General features: G+C 39.9%; 1 protein-coding gene across 1 annotated transcript in view; it reads left to right on the forward strand.

Annotated features, from left to right (window-relative positions):
• TG (thyroglobulin) overlaps positions 1 to 25407 on the forward strand; it is a 143812-nt gene that overhangs the window by 107828 nt on the left and 10577 nt on the right. The window contains exons 40-43 of the mRNA XM_066316925.1: positions 6605 to 6769; positions 7518 to 7685; positions 14972 to 15153; positions 18867 to 18974. Coding sequence (XP_066173022.1) covers positions 6605 to 6769; positions 7518 to 7685; positions 14972 to 15153; positions 18867 to 18974 — 623 coding nt within the window. The remainder of the gene's footprint in view (positions 1 to 6604; positions 6770 to 7517; positions 7686 to 14971; positions 15154 to 18866; positions 18975 to 25407) is intronic.

Below are 25407 nucleotides of genomic sequence, written 5' to 3' on the forward strand. Positions count from 1 at the left end.
GTTACTCTGGACAGTTATATTTCAACATTTAGGACTTTCTTGCTTTCTTCAAATCACAAGGATGTGACATGCATGTCAATTAATGGCATTCACTGAATTGATGAACAGTGTCTCTGGAATTACTCAAATAGTATAGTTTAGGGGATGTCTGCATGTGGGAATAGGCAGAGGAAGAGCCTTTTCCCAATCCTTCTCCCTTCTCAGCCTTAGGTTGCTTCTGATGGTCTTTGTGTCTTTACAGGAAGCAAGGTTACACCCTAAGATGCACTTGGGAATGGGACAAGTCTCAGACTGAGCAGGAGAGGTTGGTCACACTTAAGGAGAGGTTGGACTTGCTTGATAGAACATGATCTGCGGGAAACACAGTAAATCTCAGACACTTTGTACCATACTTGTAGAGGAACAGATGAGTTTGCAGTGGAGATTGGTAGAGAGAATTCTCCATTTCCATGTCACTTCTGCCTGTTGCTGGTGGCTGTCTGCTCTTGTGCAATGATGAGAGCTGATTTACCCTTTTGGTACCTTTAGCACCTTGTTTCAAATAGGATAATTGATAAGGTAGTGTTTACATCTAAATGGAAGAAAGTGCTTGTATGAATTAAGTGGGGCTTTATATGTAATCTTAGAAATATTCATATCCTGTTATTCAGGTCACTAACCTGACACAGGCCAGGCACTCTGTGAGTCACTGTGAGAGCAAAGAGGGGTTTACAAAGGCTGAAATACAAAAAAGAAATCTTCCTTCTTCAAAATGTTATTTTTGATAGAGAGAACCCTTGGCTTCCTCCCATTTTTATATGGAAATTACAGTCTAGTAGACAATTATGGAGGGAAAAATGTTTCTTTCTCAGTATCCCCTTCCATTGCTGGACTGACCTGACCATTCCCTGTTACACTCCCTGTGCTGGTGTTTGCCAAGTGTCTGCCAAATATCTTCTTAGCTGTGACAGAGACTCCCTGAGATGTTCCCAAAGCTTTCTACTTCTCCAGGCTCTTGAAGCCAGATTTCATGAAAGCCTGGAAAAGTAACATTAATGTCATCACATAGAGCCCTGCAATCTTGGTGTCTTGTAAGCACTTGTCACTATGTGGAATTAGATATCTAAGGAAAAACAGTGAAGGACACTGGAAAACAACCTGCAAGAAAAAAGCAAGTGGGGTCCAAACTGAAAATCCAGTCTGTCAAAGAATAATCTCCTAAACTCATTGTGAAAGTGAGTCAGTGGTCACTTAGTTGCACAGCGTGCTTATTTTTGCAGGGAGAAAAAAAGAGGATTTAAACAGTATCTTTAATCTGCTATTAACTGAAACTGAAGAAACCCTCAAACAGAAATAAGGTGCTGTTGCCTGTCCATGGAGTGATAATCCTCAGGCACAAACTGCCAGGGAGAAGGCTGTGCGATCCGTTTCTCTGTGTCTCTGAGCACAGCTTAAATGCTTCATGCAAGATTGGGCTTTAGTCAAAGACAAGCCGTGTTTTAAGTGATAGGAAGCACTTGAGCTCAGCAGTCAGGAAATGGAAGAGCCCTGGCTATCCCGGAGGTCAAACCAGATAGTCTGACAGATTCTTCTGGCTGGGAACTGTGTGCATCTGAGCCTGGAGAGTGCCTATTTTTAGCAAATAAAATATTGCTGTACAGCTGGCTCTTTTGGGAGAGTAGAATTCTCAGGACATTTCCTTGGTCTGACTGTTTGCATTAGATGTCTTTTGATCTCATTTTTGGGTGGTGTTACTGCAATTGCTGTTTGCATTGCCTATAGCATGGTTCGGGGCACACAATAAGCCTGCTTTGGTTGCAGCCATCAGAGAAACTTCATACACTTGCAGGGAGTGCATGTGCTGAGGAGACAATGTGGCTCAAGAAAGAATTTCATTTTCAAGTCACTTTGGAAAAAAACAAGAGGTTGTGATGTGAGGAGAGGAAGCTGCATTGGGGTTTGCAGAGTGTGGGTGATAAAATCTAGTTCCAGTGAAGTTTCTAATCATTTGGTGTGTTCTGAATAATTTTTGAAAAATTTTGCAGATGTGAGCTTCAAAACTAAATGAGGAGTCAAAAGACATTCAGCACTGCAGTTTATATGGCAATTATCTTTCCCAGATATGTTGTGAGACAGAAGTACAGAGTATAGTGTGGTGGGTTGATTCTGGCTGAACCAGAGTAGCCACTGGTTTAGCTGCCCACTAAACCTACTCTGTCACTGCCCTCCTCAGCTGGCAGGGGAGAGAAAATAAAATGAAATTCTCATGGGTCAAGATAATTACAGAAAGAAATCACCCACTGGTTACCATCACAGACAGGGAAAATAAACTAATTTATTTTAATTAGTTTAATTTATTACCAATTAAACAGAGCAGGATAATGAGGAGTAAAGCATGAATGTGACCATCTGGGATTTTCCACTCTCACTCCTCCTAACAACACTGCAATTATTTAATTTAGACTCCCTCACTACCAAAACATAGTCACATAAACCAAACAAAGGTCCCATATATTCTTTTTTATAATCTCATCAGAATAGCAGCAAGAGTTTGTGGAGGGAGAATTGGGATAGCCAGGACAGCATCAATGGAAGTCTGTTGAGCTATGATGTCCAGAAAGAAAAGTTTGCAAGAGGCACTGGCCCCAGCTCAGCTGGTCACAGCCTGATAACCAAGTGAGAATTCACCCTCACCTGATAATGGTTGATCAGCTTCTCACCAGTGTGAGCTGCAACATTTCCTGGTAGCTGAATTTCTACTGTGTAGCCGAACCTCTAATATTGAAAAGTGAAATTAAGAAATGCTGACAATGCTCCTGGTCCCTGAACTAAATATTACTGAAGGCTTTGTCCCCCATTTTCAATGTGATCACTTATTGCAGTAGGAACTATTGCTCAACACTGTAAAGTTCCTCCTGTTTGAATTTTGAAAAGCAGTGTAACCATGCTGTTGTGGATTGTGTAACACAGTTGCAACTTCTTCTTCTTAGCACTTTCGAACGCTTTTGACTGGGTTGATGTCAAAAATGTCAATGGAAATTCCTCTCTCTTCCTCTTCTCCCTTGTTGTAGGACCATCTGTAAGGACAGCTAAAACAAGAAGTGTGTGTGGCTTCAGTTCCCTGTAAATCCCTTCTAAATGATCCCCCAGTGATGACAAGGTGGATAATGACAACAATTTTATTCTACATGTCATTTTTTAGAGGTTCACTTATAAAAACAACTTGGCTGGAATATCTGAAGGATTCACTTGTTAGTTTAAAAAGTGAATTTTTAAGGTCTTGCACAGGAGAATTCCTGGAGAATTAAAAAAACAGAGGACTAACAAAAAGAACATAGTGTTTGTTTTTCTTGAGCTGATCTCATGATTTTTGGTTTTCTGATTCATGGTTCTGTCATGTTGATGGTAATATGGGTGCCATGTAATGGAAATAAACAGGACCTCCACTATTTCTGTTACTGCCGAAGTAGTCCTATTTTTTGAAGTACACAAGGCCCCCATTACTGGTTGCTGGGACTAATCACACAAATAAGCTATAGTGTTATAGAAAAAGAGGGAACTGCTAAGTGTAGGCCTGTTATTCTCTGTGTCCTGAACCTACCTGTAATGTAGATTCAGTGTTTAGGGAAGATTTCTGTTTAATGTGAAATCTTCAGGCTCAAAAAAGAAAGAAAACTAGTTCTGGGTGATGCCAGCTTCTGTTCTCACTTATTTGTTCCTGAAGGGGTTTTTTTGGCAATAATGAAGGAACAGTGACCTTGAATTTTGATGTGAATTTGTAAAATAGAGAACTGGTACGGTTTTGCTTGCATAACTTCTGCCCTAAGAGGAGCCATGTTTCTAGAGCCTGGAACATATTTTGGATGCACTTGGGAAGGAAACATAATGGTATTGTTTCCAATTACTCTTTGTATGATGCCTCATGTTTCTCTAGCTCCTGCTTGCAGTCCTAGTAAAAATTAAACATGATTAAAAATAGTAGATACCACATCTCTTTCAAACCCCAAAGATTTTGTCTCTTTCACACCCCAAATGCAAGACTTGCTTCCTGAATATGGGTCTTACCAAAAAAGCAAACTGAGGAAGTGGCCATTAGCATGGGAAATGGAATAAAGAGCAAATAAACCTGTTGTAACCACTTACAGAAAGAAGAGAAAATATCCACAGCCAGACTGAGCTCCCCTCACCTCTGAAATGTATTTGCACAAGTTCGGGGGTTTTGTTTTACTCAAGCTTTGACTGTATCTACTGCCAGCCAATACACATCCCGTGCTGTGATGTGAAGATTTCCCTGCCCAGGCTTTTAGTAGAGAACTTGGGGGACTCTTCTATCCAGAACCTTTTGCAGTCCTTGTTTTACTCAGTATGTGACCTCAGGGCAATCTTTCAGGCTGTAGATATCTGAGACAGGGAAACTTTGTGTGGCTTTTAAAATCTCCAGGAGGAGATGTGTTCAAAATCAAGCACAGACAAGGGTGTTTTGCTTAGTCCCAGTGAATTTTTTGATTTAATGTATCATCTGATTTCAGTACCCTTTCCCTACCAAACTTGGCCTTTTAAAAGGGCAACTTCAGAATTTCCACAGAAAATGACATTATCAAAATTTGTGAAACTTGTGGAGTTTGGGAAACTGAAGCACTTTATTTTTTATTATTTTGTTTTGCTTTGTTTTAAATGAATGCCATTTGGTGGTCTTGGATACTTGATAAAACTTGCTGAGCATGTTCAGATTTGATGTGGAAGTGTATGTTTGCCAGATTAGTGGGTAAATATTGTGCAGTCCTGGATTTAATTTTTCTGCTATATTGAGGAGCTCATAATTCCGAACTCCACCTGAAATGCAAAGAAGCTCCTCTTCTGAAGGAAGCTGACATGGTGTGTTATGTCTTTTCTAATCTCACTCATCATAGCTCTGATGAACATGCTCTTCCAAAGGCTAGGTTAAAATACGTGGTTCTCACTCCATGTGCTGGGAACCCGCCCACAGACAAGATACTCTCATCAAAAGTATTTTTCTTTCTCTCTCATGACCAGCTGAGTCAGTGCACCTAGTCAGCAGCTGGCAGACACTGTGCCTTACAAACAAAAAATAGGCCACTGCAAATCCCATGAGAGGATAAAGCCCATTGCTCACTTGAGTCCTCATCTAAACTGAGTGCTGAAGTGAGGAATAAGACCAAGTGCTTTATTTCTTCTTCTTTAATTCTTCCACTCTCTTAAAATTCAAGATGGCTCTTACTGTGGCCCAGATTAAAAAAATTAGGTTTTTGCTTTGCTTATCTTCACCTCAGTCATTAATCTAATAACAGTGCTTGTTTTCCAGGTCTGTTAAAAAAGAAGAGAAACCTTTCAGGAGGATCGTAGCACTGGAAATTCTGCAAAAAGTGAACTAAAAAGACTGTCTCTACACCAAAATAATAACCTCTTTCTCACTATTTTTGGAAACCAATTTCTCCAGTTGTGAGCAATGGTATCCTGTTAATATCAATGGCTCTGCTTGTTTAAAATATAAAAAAATGTCCTGGGCACTGGCCAGGGCTTCACAGAGTTCTTTTGACTCAGAGGTTCAAGACAATTTCAATCCTACGATTTGCTTTTTGTTTTCTGTTTCTTTTTAACTTACTTTTCAAGACTTGTAGTTATTTTCTGAGCAAATTCAGTAAGAAGTTAATCAGCTCAATAGATCGGGGTCTTTCATATCATGCATTTAGATTGTGGGGTTTTTTAGAGGACAGAAGCTAATCTTAGCAGCTGTTATCAGTAAACTGATGCAAATGTTTGGAAATTAGTCATTTGAACCATGTCAGAGCTATTCCAACCTTTCTGTTCTAGGTCAGATCTTATCAGATTTGAGCTAATTATCTGCATTTTCAACAATGTTTACTCAAAAATGTTGTGCCATCCTTTCTTGTTAAGAACATTTGCTATGTTGTCACAGCTGCCAGAAGAATATGAAGAGTCTGGGGTAGAGACTGGACTGTAGCCTGTTTGCTCTGGTTAATCTTCTGCAGCTTCCCTTAGTCTTTTGTTCCTACTTCCTCAGTTCATAGCACTTCCAGACCCTCATAGCTCCTTGTTCTAGTTCTTTGTTCCATTCTAGTTGTTCTTCTGTTGGGTTTCTAGCTGAAGTTGATTTACACTCAACTGTGAATATCTAGAGATCATTTATCCTTGTACCAGCTTTGTCCCAAGGTAGAAATAGCTCTTCTTTATGGACATCATGCCTGCTCTCAGCCCTTGTTTATTAGAGCTATGATAAAACTCCATTTAGTCTCTTGTAAGATGGGCTCTCCATTTCCACATGTGCCTCACAGCACCCTCTTTATATCTGCTCCTGTCTCAGTGTTTCTCCTTCCACCAAAGTTTCCAGAAAGATTTCTGATTTGGTTAGAGACATAATGTAGACACTTACAGCTTTTCCAAAATAACCATGGCAGAGCTGGAAACAGCCCAACTGACCCTTCACCCTTTTACTTTGATCTTTAGAACTCACTTATTTTAAAAGCCAGGAGTTTACATTCTTCAGATGGACAGATTTTTCATCTCATCTTTTTTACCTGCACCAGGGAACCAGGTGTTCTGGCAATGTATGTTGACTGATATTGTGATTATTTTTTTTTTCTAGGGAGGCTCAGCTTTTTCTCCAGCATCCATAATTACTACAAGGAGAGCACAGACCCAAGCAGCAGCCCTGGCTGAAGATGTGGGATGCCCTTCATCCACCAGTGAGGAAATTGTATCCTGCCTTCGCCAGTTGCCTGCTCGTGTCCTCAATGATGCTCAAACTAAGGTACAGGAAAGCATATGCCATGGCAAGAAGTCAAAAATTTTCCATTCACACAAAGCTGTGGGAAAGCTTAAAAAAATAATTTAATCTGAATCCTTGTGAAAGAGGAACTGGACTATTTTTGGTGGAAGGAAGTTGTTGTCCATGACATCCAGCTCTGAGCTATGAATACTGACACTTTGATTCTCCTTTAGACTGAATTCCTTTTACACTGCTTTAATCATGTCTTCTAAAATAAATCTAAATATTGTTTTTTGCCTTCTTTCAGTTCCCTCTTGTCTGACCCTGGGTGTTACTCTAGAGGAGAGTCAAATGTCTGTAACTTTAATAGCAGAACTTATGCAGAAAATGAAGTAGGATGGGATGTCAGTGTTCTGTATTTGAAGTGGGAGGCTTGTGAAAGCTGCAGTATAAATAATTCTAGGGATGGATCCTTTATCCACAAATTAAAACACCCACCAGCAATGAATTTGCCAATTAGGACCAGCATGGACTCAATCCCTAGTTTTAAACAACATTTATATGACTATAAGACCATAATTTCTCTTGGCCTCTTCAGTTTGTTTCACCTACTGAGACTGTCAGCAAAATAGTTTCCAATGGATGAGTTTGCACTTATATAACCTGGCCACTTGTTTGCTTGAAGGGAATCGGATCAGTTGAATTAAGCATAAATAAAATAGAGTTTAAAGGGTAAGTTGTGTTAACCGCACTTTTTTTTTTTTCTTTTTTTTTTTTTCCCCCAACATAGCTGCTAGCTATAAGTGGCCCATTCCAGTACTGGGGTCCAGTGATAGATGGAATTTACCTCCAGGAACCTTTGGCTAAAGCCCTGCAGCGCCCTCGCCTTAGGAAAGTAGATCTGCTCATTGGAAGTACTCAACAAGATGGTCTCATCAGCAGAGCCAAGGCAATTAAGGTGGGAAGACACTCACTATTAATGAACTGATGGTATCACTGTGAGTACAATGACGAGAGTAATCACATGCAGCCTGGAGAGATGCTTTTTGATTTCTATAAGTTGTGAATTATGCTCCATAGAAATATGCAAATGCATTGTCCTTCTCCAGCCAGTCTTGGTTAGGATGACTAATGGCACAATAATACGTGTTGATTAATATTTCTGTGGGAGATATGAAAATGTAAGAGACCAGAAGTGATTTAGCATTTATGTTTTACTGTCTTTAAAACCCTATTTCTATTTCCAATCTCAGTAGTATCTCACAAAGAAGAAAGCAACTTAATTTTACATTTCTTCACTGTGCAGCAGGATTAAGTCAGCATTTTGAGGTTTTTTAGCAACCTTTTCCTCTGTTGTGTCCTAGAAGTACATTTTCTTGTAAAGATGATTCTGAATATGGACTAGCTGTAACAAAGAGCAGCACTGGCCTGATGTGTGGTCTAAAGTTGCCGGACAGAAATTGGTGAAAACAAAAAGAATTGTATTCATGCTGTACTGTCTGTTGCCATCTGGCAGTAACTGTGGCTTTCACTTCTTAGAACTCAGAGAAATGCCAATCCCAGCTTCTCTTTTCTGGTAGGCAATAACATATAGACCAATTCAGAATTAATGACTCACCTGAATTAAGTTCATATTACTTGTTTACTCTCTATCAGAACTTTCCTGCTCTTTTTTTCATGTCTTTTCCTCTTTTGGAATCAATTTCAAGAGAAAGTCATAGGAGAAAGGCACAGAAGGCATAGTGTGGTGATGGAAGCATGCAGATAATGATCAAGACCCTGTGAGAGGGGAATAAACCTCAGTAACTTCATTACAAGTCCTGTGATGAAGACTAGGAAGTCAAATTCTTTCCTTTACCACTGTTTCAACATATGACGGTTGTCTGCAAAATTGAGATTAAATTCCATGTTATATTAAAATTTTGCAACAAATCATGGTGTTGATGAAAGGCACAAGTGCTAAATCCCAGCACTGTCAGATTGAAATAAAAAGAAAAAAACACTGGCAGCTGAGAGTTCAGTAGAAAAATGTTGCCTGTCCAAAAATAAAATCTGAAATATCTTTTTTATTTAAAGGCTTGCAGAAAATAAGATTGGAAGGGAACTCAGTAAGTTGGTGCAACTCAACCGTAAGAAAGGGTCATATCTACTGATGATTTTTTAATGCACATTTTCCCCTATTTTCCTGTGGCTTCAAGTTTTTAGGACTTGAGGGAATATGAGTGCTTTGACCAGTTTGTATTCCTGTCTGGATTGTTTTCTTAAAGGCCTGCTGCAAGGCTGAAGTTTCCTGATTTCTCCCTTGTCAACACAGGGTATTAATTACGGGAAACCGTAATGCTCCTTCCATCACTGAGCTGCTTAAGAACACGCAGGTCCTCCAGCAGCATTTCTATGTGCTAGCCATGACCATGTGTGGTTGCAGTCAGTCTGATTATGAAGTCCTGAATAAGCCACATACATATTTAGCTACAGTGACAAAAACTAGTGCAGATGGTGGTTGTTACTTGGAAGTCTGTGCTTCATTTCCTTTGTCATAAATATCATAACAGATCTTTAGCTTGTGCGAAGTGTTATCTCCCCACAAAAGACCTTGAAGAAGGATTTGAGACAATCCACACTGTATCCCAATCATCTACATTATTAATTTTAAGTGTTCCTTTGAGGTAAATCTCACTTGCATCTCTCTAGGAATAGCCAAAGCCAGTTTAACTGGTGCACTAAGGAGTGTGGGAAGGCTTAGCTGGTGGACAGAGCACTGAACTGAACTTGGGGAAACAAGGTGTAATTACTAGCTTGCCTTTGACTACACCCAAAGTATTTCATCTGTTCTAAAAAGAAGGATCCAAACCACCCTGGAGTTCCTTCTCTGCAGAGAGAAGATCCATGCATGTATTTCAGTAGATAAACACAGCTAAAAGGTGCTCTGGCAAGCGTATGGAATTAGCAAAGTCCTAAATTCCATCTTCTTTAGGATGGCTGATCTCAGTGTGGGCAGTGCAAAGAATGAGGGGTAAAAACATTTAACCCCTACTGACTTGCTCCACCAGTTCCTGGGAATAGCTGTGCTGAGCAATTCAGTCAAGGACTTGCTTTATTAATCCTAATTTCTCTTAGTACTGATCCTGTAAATAGTAAGGAGACACTTTTAACCACTTGGATGTAAGCACACTTGAGACATGATGCAAATCTTATGACTTTAGACTGAAGTTGTATGCAAGTGTTATAAACTCTTTTCACTCTTCACTCAGAGAATGAAACCTCTAGACTGCAACCAGACCAGAAGGTGGAAAATCCAGTTGGCACCATGTTATTCTGTGTGATCCTACTGGCCTTGGGTTGCACGGGATGTCTCCCTACTCCCACTGCAACATTGTGCTTCTGCCTATTAAGGTCTTTGCTATTAAAAATGAAACAGAAAGACAGAAGGCACCACTTATATACCAGCAAAATATTTATGTTTGATTTGCTTACAATTAAAGGCTGAGGTTTCTCAGTGATGTTTGCAGCAGAGATTATGCCCATGAAATGTTCATTTTATGGCATTCACTGAAATGCTTATTCATGTGAACTGAGACAGATTCGTCACTTCCTGGAGCTCTTCCTACTCATCCTCAGTGCAGCCATCACAAGGTTGAAAGTGAGAAACGAAGCAGAGTTTGTTAAGGGAATGGCAAGTGGGACCATAATGCACTATTATGTGACATATGGAGTAGTTCAGCCTGAACCCTTTCACTGCAATTCCCATGGCAGACCTTCAGGGAATATTGGCTTTGAGCAGTCATAGATTAGGGCAGCTGAGCAGAAACCCCTAAAAATGTTGATTTCAATTCCCAATTGGACAAAATTTTATCCTTGCCCTATATGTGATTCTCAGGTGGGAGGACCTAATGGCATTACATTTATGGATTCACTCATGCTGCTCTATGTCTGTGTTTATCTGTATATGCATGGAGGTCAGTATAGCCCAGTCTATATCCTCCATATGTTAAGTGCCTACTATGTAATCTCCACATTGCAAGGATTTAGTTGAAAGGCTGAGGTTGTATTTCATGTATTTGCTTTCTTTTTCTTTCCCTCCTTAGTACAATCTAGTTGGATGCAGAACCCAAATCCAGGACATGGGGGAGTGGGTAGATATAAATCTAGTTTATTTACCTCATGTAAGCAAACAGATCTGTGCAGAACAGAACTACCATCCTGCATTTTATTACAGTCAGTTAATTTCTTTAGGGAAAAAGGTATTCAGCAATATACAACAGATGGTATATATGAGTATATTTATTGTAATGGCCAGGGGAGAAATGTCTCCATTAATACCATCAGTGAGAAGGATGGGCTGCACTCTTTACTTCATATCAAAACTGGTTAAATTTCTTGGAAGACTCTGCTGGATGGTGACAGGTCTTTCACCATCTTTTGTGACAGTATTTGTTAAAAGCCAGTTAAGGCCTAAGATCTGTACACACACTGTTAGCATTATCATTGTTTCAGTTTGTCAGAAAAGTACATTTCTCCCCTTGGAAGATGTAAATATTTGGTCTACCTACTGCTACAATTTCTTTTTAAGTAAAACAGTAGGCCAGTTTCATGCTCCATAAATTGCCCTGCAGCAACAAGAACAGTAAGCAGTATTTAACTCATTATTTAGACAATGTTTACCATGTTTTTGAATCATCCAAAGAGTAGAAAGAGGTGCACCTGCTGCCTTTAATTAATTTCTTAAATACTTTCTTAGAAAACCTCACTGTAACTCTAAGGCAAATTCCTAATGCCTCTTTAAAGGTAAGCAAAATATCAATTATTTTACATGATGTGCAGCTTTTCTATTAATCTGGTAGCAGCTGTTGTATCTATTGTGATTTGAAAATTGTTCCTTGGTCATATATTTTCTAATGGGAACATATGCTGGACAGGGAAAATCGGTTGAATTGAATCAATTTCTGAAAAGTTAAAATATTTTGTCTTTTTAATGTTTAATGAATTTTATTTTGAACATATTGCTTTGATTTTGGCTATAATGCGTAAGTCAGATGTTTAAATTATAATGTAGCCTAAGTAACAATTGAGAAACTGTTTCAGGTTGTGATATTTTAATGCTGTTTGAGGCATGAAAATTCTTACCATCTTACAAATGCTAGTTCTGTTTATCATCTATCTCTGCCTTTTTCAGCAGAGTTGACATGTCCTGATGGCCCCACAATATTGTTAATTATTGCTGAGAAAAACTCTGAAAATTGCAGAGTTTTGGGAGCATTTTGAAGACCACAGAAACCCATACACAGGCAATGATTTGCAAGACTGCTCAAAAATCATCGAGAGGCTTTGGAATGACATGAGTCAACTCACTGAAGATGCTCAGCTGAATCCCATCAGGCCCTGTAGATTTGTAGGGATCCAGCTGCAGCAGCAGATCCCACACAGTTTCAGAGTCAACTGGGACCTGATCATTCTTACAGTCATGGTCCTCCAGCTCAGGGCACTGAGGCCCTCATGGGCCAAAATCAGTGTTGAAGACAAAGGGAAAGAATGTGTTGAACATCTCTGCCTTGTCCATGTCCCTGTGTGGGAAGTGACCATCTTTATTCTGGAAAGGGTCAATGTTATTTCTATACTGCCTTTTTTCATTAATATATTTGAAAAAACCTTTTAATTGCTCCTCACATTTCTGGCAGCTTCACTTTCACTTCAGCTTTGTCCAAATGAATTCTCTCCCTACAGTAGCAAGCAGGATTTCTGTATTCTTCCCATGTTACTTGACCTTGCTTCAGTTGGGTATACACCTTCCTTTTTTTGCCTTATTTCCAAGAGAAGATCCCTGTCCAGCCAAACCAGCCTTCTGCCTCTTCCCCTTGACTTCTGAGATTAAGCACCTGAGGCCGACCACACTGATCAGATCAAGTGGCTGTTCAGCACAAAATGCTGTTTGCAGCAGTGGTTAAATGAGGCTGTTTGTAAGAATAGGCTAAGCAAATTTGATACTTTTGCTAAAAGCTCCCGAACCTCTAGGACTTTACAGCTCAGGGACTTCCTATCCTGAACTGATCTTTCTGTATTTAATAACTACCAAATTATTTTGGGTTTAATTTTTTTTTTTAATTCAAAAACTCCTTCATGAAACTTAATTTTCACCAATTTTTGGCATTTATAAAAACATTTGGCAGGGAGTTTGTCACCTTAATCATATGCTTGTGTTTGATGATCCATCTCCTTTTCTGTGGTTTTCAACCATAACCTTTATTTGATACTTGACCATTGATGAGACAGTGATGAATCAGTTCCTAGGTTACATAATCAATACCCTAAGGTGCTTTTCACTTTGTTTCTCTCTGATTTTAGTATCCATGACAAGAGTAGAACAAGTTAATAAATCCCTTTTAAATAGCCAACAAATGTAAACACTTCATGAAAGTTGCTTGTGTGGGTTGATTTATGCACAAGAGATTGGGCTTTGCTCTGCCATGGAAAAGTATCTTTTCTTACCCACAACTGCTGATCCCAGTCTTCAAATGAGAGATTCTTAATTAAACAAAGCAATTCTTCTGCTGGTTAGTAGGAACCCAAACTGATGTGTGCTGAAGCTGTGATGGAAAAAATTGCTTTCGAATTGAGTGAACTTGCATTCAAGTCTTCAGTGATCATTTCTATTGCCTGCAAAAGATTATGTGTGTCCTTGCTGGTTTTAAGCTGAATGATTTTGCAGGCAAGAGTGCTGTGCAGTTTCATATGTGGCATTTGTGCACAAGAAGTGACGTGTCAGGAGTGAGCTCCCCATCTTTTTCAGCTGTATTGCTAAAGCTGGCACAACATGACTCTTTCACATTGCATGGGCTAAAATCCAGCAGAAGAAGAATCTATTAAAAATACAAGAATTGCCAAGATCTTCTTGGACCTTGGGAGCTTGGTAGAGTTTTCAAATCCCTTAAAGTCAAAATTATTCAAAATGCATAGAGCATTAGAATACTAAGGACAAACTTCAGCCTCAGCACATGGGAACTTATTTTCCATCTTTCATTCCTGTGAATCTACTGAAAAGTTATTATTCCATTTGTACTTTCTGTATAGGCTTGTGGAAAGACCTTCTAGCATCATGATGAAAACCAGCTGTGGGCCATCAAAATAATATGTTAAGTAAAGCATCTACAGTAACTAAACTGGACAGACACTGGCCTAGTTTGCATCAGACTGACTGCCTAAAATAATAGAGGTGGTTTGTTAGATCTTTTTCTCCAGAGTTCTTATCCAAGTTTCAACCAATATGCACCTGTATAGTGCCCTCTTTAGAAAGGTCTTGATGCACGGGAAAGTTCAGGGTAAACTGTTTTTTCATTAAGTGGTTTTGTTTCTGAAATCGAAATAATTTTTTTAAAAAGTGAAAAGTTTCAATTAATGACATAAAAAGCTTCAAAGAAAGATGTGTTGAAAAATTCCACCTGAAATTTTTCAACACAAAGCTAAAGTAGTCTTTACCTTTGGTAAAAATATGTTTGGATACGCAGTTTGCATAGAAGGTGGTCCCTGTGCCATGGGCACTTTGCTCTGGGGAACGTGCCTTTATATTAGGAAAGGTTTCAGATCACAGATCTCAGGAAAAGGGCATTTCCCTGTTGGTTTCTCTGAAAGGCCCTAAGGGTTATGAAGTTTGAAGATCATGCTGTTTCCTGCATTGGGATTTGAAGAAATGGAATTTCTCTTCCAGGTCTAAGGCAGATATTATTCCAGAAGGGACCTAAATACAGAACTTGGAGCAGCCATGCTCCTTTGTAGGTGTTCCCAGAAGAGGCAGTGTCACAGCCATGAAATGGCCCATAAAACGTATTTGCTTTCTGGAATTTTCAAAGGAGAAGAACAGTAACTCCCTCTCCCCTCTAGTTTTTCCTTCTTGGAGATCATCAGAAAGGCAGCACTGGACACACATGCAGTGGAGGACTGTCCCTGGGAACCCCTTCTGTAGAGATTTCTGTGCTGTTGGAGATCCATTGTCACAGCTTGGTACCTATGATTTGGACTTACTAGGCTGGGGATTCTGTACTATTGTGTGTCCAGAGGAAGCCAGTATTTCTTGTTGGTGACAGTTTTGGGAAAGCAAATGTGGGGTTGTCCCCTACTCAATCCCCTAGGAATCAGAGATCACAGCAGAGAGGACTTGTTCCAGCAGAGGGAGATCTGAGCCTACATTGTTCCACTAAAAAAAATTATCTTTTGGTTTTGTTTCTGAGTTCCATGTATGCACTTTTTTCTCAGAAATTTGAAGAAAGTCAAGGAAGAGCCAACAGCAAAACAGCTTTTTACCAGGCTCTGCAAAATTCCCTAGGAGGAGAAGAGTCCAACTCATTCATTGAAGATGCAGCTACGTGGTATTACTCCCTGGAACACTCAACTGATGATTATTCATCCTTTTCCAGGGCTTTGGAAAATGCTACCCGGTAAGAAAGTTATCCTAGTACACCTGTGTGATTGGAGTTGAGCAAGGTTTGTTTTGCTTATCTGAAGTGTGCATTTATGAAAAACTTGATAAATTCATATGCAAATGAACAGAACATGGGGAATATGATTTCATTTTCTGTGAGGTTTTCAATGTCATTGATAAACAGAAATTGAACTGATAACTGATTTTTCTGCCTTGTGAAAAATTTGATATGTCTTTCTAGAACTGGATATTGAACTCAGACTACTATTGCTTCCTTTTGCATTTTCATGTCATAGATATCTGGGTTGCTTGCACACTGTGTTCCAACAGTTCCTGGAGTTGTCTCATCCCTGTGACAGTAGAATTAATAGTCTGCCTTTTATTCCCAGTGCCCTAAATTATACAGTCAGATACTTTTTCTTGGTGGTCAGGTTTGAAAACTTTGATTTCAGCAATTACTTTTTTTTTTTTTTTTTTTAATTATGAAATCTGTAAAATACATTTCTTCACAGTGTCAGGCATAACTTGAAGCCATTTCCTCTTGCTTGTTACTTCAGAGAAGAAACTAATCCTCACCTCATTACAACCTCCTTTCAGGCAGTTGTAAAGAGCGGTAAAGTTCCCCCTGAGCCCTTTTTTCTCCAGGTTAAACACCCCTAGCTCCTTCTCATCAGACTTGTGCTCCACAATCTTCCCCACTCCATTGCCCTGCTCTGGATAGGCTCCAGCACCTCATGTATATCAGCAGAGGAATGAGCAACTTACCTCCAGTAAATGCACTCCCATCCTTTGCATTGAAACATTGCATGGACCTTTGGGAGTTGGAAGCTGAAAATCTCCTTTTTTCTGCCTCTGAGCAAATTTGGGGACTGAATCTTTAAGTGGAACATATTTTCCAGAAATGAACTAAACAACTATTTCCTTATTCTTTGTTTCCATTGTGAACACTCTTTACTTTTGTAATGTGATGTGGCTTATAAATTGGTGACTTGAATCCTAACGGGCCTGTCCAAGATGTTCCACCTGTGTTCTGAGCTGGGACATCATAGCTACAGGATCCTGGTATCTGCACTCTCAGTGTTTTCTGTCCCATTGTGAGCCTCTCCATAACACCTCAGAGACAGGATTTTCCTTTTGTTCCTCCATCAGAGCTGCAGAACATTGCTCTGGGAGAGCCTTAGGGAGCAGGAGATGAACAGGAGCCAAGATTCTTTTGGAAACATCTGATTCAAAAAATGGACAGTAGTTTCTGGGTGGTCCAGGTGTGCTGGTGCACTCAGGTCACGGAGGAAACAACCAGAGGGCTGCGGGCTGAGCTTTGTGCCATTTATCAACTCACATCTTGCCACATTTGTCCTCCTTTGTAGCCTGTCCCAGAGATGGGCCTCCCCTGACCATGACATCTGGGGCCATTGCCTGCAGAACATGTGGAACAACTGTGGTTCATGGACATCAAAGCCAGGACTTGTCTTCAGTCTCCTTCCATCACCACTGCTACCCCTGGGGGGAAATTCTTTAGATCAGTGAGGTTTTAAGCCTCATTCATTTTAACCATTCTTCCCATCCAAGATCCCTCTATAAGGAGCTGTTATAACACAGGGCAGTCACATTTGATCACTGGCATTCAGCCCAGGGCTCAGTGTGGTACAAACACTGACTTTTGCAAAGCTGCAAGGGCTGGCACACCACACATTTCCAGCAGGAATGGGATACACCAACAGCTCCTCAGGCTCAGCAGCCTCCGGGATGTAGGGATTACCCGCTCCTTTATGCTCTGAGGCAAATACCTTGGCTAAGGAAAGAAGTGAATGGCTTATTCCTGGCCAAACAAAAGGATGAGTAGTGATAGCAGGGCATCTGATGATAATATTTTGCATCAAACACTTTGGGGATTACTCCAGCTACAGCAGAAAGTGAGGTGAAACAGGTTGAATGAGAGTCACCTATATCAGCATCACATACATGGTGGAGGAAACAAGGGATTGCTTCTGGGTTATTTGATGTTTGGTTGATTGGTTTGTTTTTTGGTTTTCTCCTTAGTTTTGCTTCTTTTTAACAGAAACCTTACTACCAGCATAGCTGTTTAAGCCAAGAAAAGTTTTATGTCAGTTTTATGTTATGTTAAGAATTAACTGCTGAAGTTTTAACAGGATTACAAAGTGTGAAAAAGCAACATAAGTGGTTGTTATAAACTATATATATTGTGTATATTTTGTGGTTTTAAAATAATTCTGCTTTTAAATTTGTTTAGCTGCAATTTTCTGGTATTTTTTCCCAAGTGTAAAATTAGTTTAATTTTTTTTTCCTAACTCTGGTATTCCATGCCTGTTAGAGACGACTGTTTCATTTTTGCAGTTAGTATGTATTTAGGTTTGTTCTCTACTTTCTCAGAATAGCTGACTTTTCCCCCACCACAGCACCAGGAGAGAATCCATTTTAAATGGTGAAATGTATCTCAAAGCATTTCTTGAGATCTATTGCTCTCCCCAGACTCCCAGGTTTTCAAAGACCATCTGCTTCTCTGCAGCCCCATGCTGGTAGGCATGTGAAGAGCAGTAATTTTTGTTTCGTTTGGGTGTTGTCAACCATAACTGTCAAAGAGCCCTGTGGTCAGTGAGCCCAAAGCTTGTGGTCTCACAGATGAGCTTAAAATAAACTCTGCTGAGCCAAGATAGTTACCCAAACAGTGCCTTTCATAACCATACCAGTTAAAAATAGTAATGTGTTTTTATGCTTCTCTGATGCTGTTTGTTCTTGCACCAGTCTTTATTTTTTTTAACCTACCAAGTCTGAAGGAGAAGCTGCTGTTTCAGATTCACTGAACTGAGAATTGAAACCTCGCACTTCCTCAGCAGATATGTTTGTGTGCCCTTATCTAGGTAAAGGTATATAAACGCCCAAAACACGTGTTGAGTCCTTAGGCACAGGAAGAATGGGGAGTGGTGATGCACGTGTATATAATATTACCTTGAGGAATCATGGTGAGGTATATTGCAGTAAGGTTTCCTCTCTTCTACCTGCCCCTCCTGAACTGCTCATGCTTCTTCCAGCTACTCCTAACCCCACCTTCCATCCGCCCTTCTTGGGGCACAAAGAAAGGTAGGAAGGTTTGGATACGTTTGCTTCACTTGTAGACCTGGTGGTAAATTGATCATTTGACTTCCTCATTGCACTCTTACTGGTTAATCTTTCATTCCCAGACATATTGCACCAGAAATTCCATATTGATGAGCCATGCAGGATATCTTCAAAAGTGGTCTCTTACCTCTTCCAGTTCTTGAAATTCTACCCAAGAAATCACACAGATACAAATTCCGAAATTATATTATTGATCCTTAACCCAGGAAATATCTAAGACCTCTGATTAGATGCCATCACAACCTAGTGGTGCCAGGAAGAACTTTAAACTATAAGCATGAGCCTTTATAAACTAGACTAAAGTGGGATTGTTTGGGTTTTTTTCCAGGATATTTCCTATGTGTCAGATCTGGTTGGTTTACCGTCATGTTCAACACTGCATAAAACAGCACTTCTAGTGAATTCTAAGCAGTACTTGTCTTGTAGAGGGTGATTGTGGTTTCCTTCAGTTGATTTGAAGACAGAGATATGAGCTAGTTTGGAAAATTAAAGAAAACTAATGAGACAGAAAGAGCTCCATTGCTTGTGGAGGTTCTTCCTTTTTTTCCTTTACGTAACTGTGTCTGTTCTCTGCTCCTCCTGTTTTATCAGAGACCAGTTTATCACATGTCCCATCATCAATATGGCAAGTTACTGGGCTGCTTCCTCTCAAGGAAATGTCTTCATGTACCACGTACCTGAGAGCTCCTCACAGAGCAGGTAAGGAGATGGATTTTATTATGTTTCTTGGATTTAGAGTTTGCCCAACCAGGGCTGAGTGCTTGTGTATGCTGTGGAATAAATGAATAGATTTAGGTACCTAAAATAAACTGTTCAAATGAGCAAAGGAGGGATTGGTCTCTAATAAATTCTTTAACTATGCAGGAATGCTCTTTCTGAACTGAGGCATTTCCCATTAGATGTCTAGATTGAGTTTCCCCTTTCCAGCTTGACCAGTTCCAAAGTTAGCCTTTTAGATTCCTACTCTGCATCTGATAAAACTCCCACAAAGAGTCAGAATGATCCAAGTCGTCAGGGGTCCACGGCTCTCAGGATAAATGAGGTATCATTTTCTAATTACTCAACATTAATTCAACATTGCCCTTTTTTGAGGTCCATGCAGTTGTACCCAGTGGCACTGGCCTTTAGTGAGAATGAGCTCAGGAATTTATTTCTTCCTGCTCCAGCGCTGTGACTGGTGTTCTGCTGACAGACTGTCTCATGGGAAGAAAAATATTTTTGCACACAAGCTTTGGTGGACTCAGGCTCTGTGTCATCCTTCATTTTAGAAGCTTACTTGAAAGACTGTCAGCAGGACAGGCTATATTTATTTTAGGCAGAAAGGCCTAAGTGGCTGTGGGAGATGCAGTGTCTTGTTGGGCACAAAACAATCTGGTCAGCAGAGGCCTTTAAGGTGACCTTCCCTGGCTTTATTTTAGAGCCAGCCCTTCGCAGAAGTCAGGAAGAGGCACTAATGTCTGCAGGCAGTGATCAGCACTGCAGGCAGTGATCAGCTCTGTGACTCACCTGAGGGGCTCCTAGTCTCAAAGGCTGAGTGACCAGAAACTGCAGTGACAAGTCGCCCCTTCTATTCCCTGAATCCACACACCATGGCAGGAAAGCACACAGGGATGCTTATCCTCATACTGTTTTCTTGTGAAGAATCTGGACTTGTTCCCTGCCCCCTGGACTGCCCCTCACCTCTCTCCAGGAAGGCTTTCTGAGACCTTTTCCTTGTTCTCAGGCTTCCTCCAAAAGGGCTCAGGGGAGGGATAGTGGATTCCTACTGGCACCATTTGATCCTGTGAAGTTCCCTGCAAACTGATTGTTTTTTTCCCCTTCCTGATAGCACAGTGAAAAGCCTTTGAAAGAAGCCAGCCCAGATCTAGGTTACAGATGAAGGCCATTATGCTGTGGTAACACAGGCTTGCTTTCTTTTTAACTGAGGAGTTAATCCTCAGGGAGTCGTTGTTTCTCTGGCAGCTCCAGCGGGAATGTTCGCAGTGTTCCATTTGGCTACTGATAGGCCCAGAGAAGTGATTTTTACAAGGCTCCAAGCAGGGCTGAGCTATGGTATGCCAAAAATCCAGCCGCACAAAATGAAAAGATGTGCTCTCAAATGAGCTAGCAAGTTTTCTCTTGCTCTGGAGAATGATAGTGACCCAGCCATGTACGATTAGATCTTATTTGTAAGTAGATTAAATAGTACTTATACAGCTTAGACTCACTGGCTTTGAGGCAGTGATTTTGGATTGATAAGAATTTTCTCTTCTATCAAGCCCCGTTTAAGATTTCGCTTGTGCTCATGTTATTGAGCTCTCCTCATGCTCTTCCATGAAGCAATAATTTACATAGCATGTAGCTACACATTTTAATCATATTTATGTTGACACTGATATTCTAGGCTTATTACTCTAACTTTAGTGCAAAAGTTATTGGTTTGCTTTTTCATAACCTTCTCTAAAAGAGCAAACAAAGCCAGAATGCTGTCTGAAGCTTGCAGGAACTTGAGGCAGAGGCTCAATTGCTTTAAGTCACTTGCAGGGAGAAATGGCCCAGCTTAGTATGCTGCATGGTATTCTTACTCCTTTCATCTTTATTTATCCTGAAAGTGCCATTAAAATAAATGCTGTTTAGGTTGAAAAGCAAGCACTTTAACAGAAGTTGCATAATTCAGCTTGTCTGTGTATGGGAGGATCTCGTTTGACACTACAACATGGCTGTTTATGAAGTGATACCCTTGTTTTCCCAAGGGACCCCACACCAGGTCCTCTGCTGAATACACTTGCAAGTATTTTGTTTAAATATTGTTATTCATTCATTCATTCATTCCTAAATGAATCTTCCTTTTTTCTTCATCCCATGTCACCCTCCCTTGAGCATTTTCCACTCCAGGGTAGGTACATTGCAGGCTCACTCATGCCAGTGCTGTGATGCTGTTGAGGGAAGGAGCTTCTCAGGGAAGAGTGGCTTCAACTCCTGAAAATGGGAAACCGTCAAGAATCTGGAGCCAACAGAACAATTCTTGGGAATATTATCAGCAATTTATCTTACCAGACTAAAACCAATTATATCCATGAAAGAGCCTTCAACTAGAACATATGAACTAGTCTGGGGAAAGATCTGGCAACAATGTCCCCAACTTCCAAGGGACTTCTGTAACCACTGGAATTGAGTCCTGATATTTCTCCAATTCTTCTTTGAAAACTCTGACTCCTCGGAGGAGGAGCAGAGGCATAAACTCTCCCAAATAACCTGCAGCTTAGCCTAGAAGGCAGGACCTGTGGATGTGAACTTGCTCAGCAGAAGTGAGAATTGAACCCTGCAAACATTCTATTAAAGGCCTAAATAGGAGAACCCTGTTAGAGCCATTTCTTTGTGTTAATGAATGCAACAGCCAAAGTATAATTTGCACATGGTGGTCATGTACAGGATTATTCTGTCAGTGCACACACTAAATCAGATCCTCCTCATGCTTTATAGCTGCAGGAAAACCTCATTAGACATTCATAATCACTCATAGGCTTTTGGTAGAATGATTTCCCAACCAGTTTGTTGAGATATAAACCTTCATTTGTAAAAATGGGGATTTTTATAGCATTATGTCCGTAGGGTGACATAAAAGAGAAAATATTGAGGTTTTTTTACTCTGGTGTCTAAGTTGTTCCTAAGTCAGTTTACACAGGAGATGGACCTTCTCTCTTTGTGTTTGCAATCTGTATCAGTAAGATGATGATGATATAATTATATATAATTTATAATAATTGCTAATGGCTACTTCATAGGAGTATTGGAAAGAGTACATTAAAATAATGTTCAGATAACTGCAACAGGGGAACACTACTTACTCTTGGACAAAATATTCTGTAAGGTGCCTTATCTACTTAGCCATTCACTAAGTAGATAAGGCACTATATAAGGCAGACATTCTTCAATTTCTACTTTGTCACCTCTCTCCTACTTTATGTGTCTCCCAAAATGTGTAACAGAAAAGAGGGTTAAAATACAGGGATGAAAAAAATACATTTCCTCTTGTTTCACTTAATAACTAACAGCAAGGTAAACAAGAGGGAAGAAGAAATCTGTTAGTAAAGACAGACTTAACCACAATGATGGAAAGTAGACAAAAAAATTATTAACAAGGAGGAAATTTTGCCAGTAAAAGTCAATTAGCCAAAGTTTGTCTCTCAGCTGGGTGTTTCTAAAATGTATACACGCACACACATTCAAGTATGCATAGATACAGTTATACATAGATAAGTATACATGTGTATATAGATACAGTTAAAAAGCCTGCTCTAAGTTGATGTCTATGACATATGTGGAAAATCACATAAAGCCACGAACTGACAGTTTTTGTATAGATGAATAGATCTTGCAGAGAGCAAAATAATGTCTCCTTCCACGTGGTAGCATTCTCCTGAGCTTGGCATTACACAATGTCTGCTTCAGTCTTCAGTTCCCATTTGAATGAGGAGCCAACTCCCACATTAATAATCTGTGGTAAAAATATATACATGACCCAGCTGCCATTTTCTCACTCTCTCTTTGAGAACACTTAGGCCTTGGAGTAAACATTTATTCTAAACAATGCAGGAGGAATGTGACTGCTCAGCACTGCCTAGGATTAGTGAGGAGGACTGGAGGATAGCTTTAGGTATGGTAAAGAAATGTGTGATAGGAGAAGTATGTTTTGACAAGGATAATATTATTAACTGTACAAAAATTGCCTTGTTAACCCTTCAAATGGATTCTGGGTGATTTTTGCATATTATATTGAAGAAGCACTGCTTGCCGTGCTGGCACAGTTTCCAATTCACATTGTGGTGCCAAATGTTCTGTCTTAAAAGACTGTGGTTAAAAAATTAATTCCCTGCCCATTCAGGGGGCCTGATCATCAGCTGAAGCAGGATGGCAAACAATCATTTTTGTCATTAGAGCTGTTTAAACTGAGACTTAATGAGGCTTTATCTTCTAGTCACTAATATTATGACCATAATAATTATCATAAAACCTTTTCTTAATTTTGCATGGGACAGATGCCCCAAGGTTGATGAGCTGCTTTCTTTTTTGAGTCATTTTGGTTGGGGCTGTCTTTCCCTCCTGACTACGCACTCTGGTGTAGGTTGGTGTGAGTTGTTAAAAGGCTGCTGTGTGCCAAGGCTCACATAGTTGGCTGGGATTTGGTGACACTTCTTAAGATTCCTGTAACTGAAGGCGAGAACTCCTGACTGATAAAACAAAAAATGTTTGTGTATAAACCCATCCAACTATGTGAAGTATTCTTGGTTCCTATTTATTATGAATGCTGCAGGAATTCTGGCTATAATTAATACCTCTTTAATTAGAGGAGATTTTTCTACTCTTTTCACTTCCCAACAATTTTATCATCTCCCTGTCCTTGAATCCATCCACCACTTGCTGTCCACTTGATGCTCTACTCCTGTCTGTAGCTGTTACTCCATGAGTACCAACACCCCACAGGCTGGGGACACAGTCTAAACTGAGTGCTGTGCAGGAAGACAGGAGGTTGCCTCTGGGCTTTGAATAAATGAACTAAAAACAGAAGGCAAATAAATTACCAGTGGGGTGGTGACAAGATGCCTGTTGCTCCATAGCTGGGCAATCACCACAGTTGCCTTAGGTAGTTGTGTCCACTTGCTACAACAACAGCTTGTCATTGTGCTCTATATCCCAGTCTCTACTCCCAGTCATCTCCAAAAATTTGTTGTTTTGGAAGTGCCTCTCATTCCTTTGGCCTTATCCATTGCTTTGTGCCAGCTGCAGCTATGAAAACACTGTCCCACTGATACAGCCACATCATGCCATTCTCAACTCTTTACAAAGTTTCTCTGCTTCTAAAGGCTTGGGGTCTAGGCAATTTGTTTTTTCTTCCCATGAAGCAGTTTAGAGGCCTTTGTAACTCAGTAGATTTTTGAGATCTTGTCAATTAGCAATAAATATGCAAAGGCAAAATAGCCAGCTCAGAAAGAGCAGAAAATATCTTTAAATGAACCAAAATTCAGCTGAAAGACTCAGGAAAAAAACAATTTTGAGCCGCATGTGTTGCACTGGCAGTTCCCATCAAATATAATCTATAAGATAAGCATGAAGTCAATGAATATTGAGCACCATATTTTCCTTGGTGCTCTGGGATCTTTAGGTGTACACATCACCTTTCTCTGGAAATTCATCCATTCATTCAGCTTAAGAGTAGCCATACTGAACAAACAGAAATTGGGAGAATTTCTGTCTCCCAGAAGTCCAATCAGGTGTCAGCATGCCTATTACTAGATCTTAAATACAGCAATTCCCTCACAGATTTGAGTAATCTATGTTCTTTAGGAGTTCTGACAAGTTGATAAAAGTGCTTTCTTTCTTCCTGCCTAAAGATCAATGATTTTTTTTCAATTAGTGTGAGCTTTCAGACTCTTGAATTTACTATCTGCTATTTCAGTTTTATTTTCTTTAATTGGCACAGCTATAATGCAAAGTGAAACATTGTGTGTGTTGGGAGGAATTCAAGTGGAAAAGGCGCAGCAAACTCCAGAATACTTCTGCAAGTCACATGTATCTATACGGCTTTTTTGGTACAAAGGTGGATAAACTTGGCAGTTCAATCCTGTTAGGAGTTAAGCTTTTTCCATATGTCCTGATTTTCCTGAAAAGAAGAAAGCAAAGTGTTCATCTGTTTTTCACATCCTTTCCCCCATTTGTTTGGCAGGAGTTCGTAATGAGAGGAGACACAACGAGCCAAACACTTCCCTAGAACTGCAGAGGTCACACCAGGCCTCACATTGGCTCACTGAATTTCTATAAATATCCAGCTATCCTTTGATTATTCTTTTCTTCCTGCAGTCACATACCATTTCCTTTCATAAAATATGTCTTTGGGTATAATTTTTAAAAAATTATTTTTGCTTGGCATACAAATGAACGTTTCAGTTCTGGCGAAGTGCAGCATTGGTAGGCTGCTCTTCTCCCATGACATGGATGGGACAATGGTTGTTCAGGATACTGGTTATGCAAATACAATCTGAAAAAATCTGCTGGTATTAAGGTGAAGATAATGCAGATGTGTGCAAATAAGCACATTTAATATTTACAAAAATAATTTTAAATCCATTTACTGAAAATAAACACAGAACAGGGG

The sequence above is a fragment of the Sylvia atricapilla genome, chromosome 1 (assembly GCF_009819655.1).
Source record: "Sylvia atricapilla isolate bSylAtr1 chromosome 1, bSylAtr1.pri, whole genome shotgun sequence".
Classification (NCBI taxonomy): Eukaryota; Metazoa; Chordata; class Aves; order Passeriformes; family Sylviidae; genus Sylvia; species Sylvia atricapilla.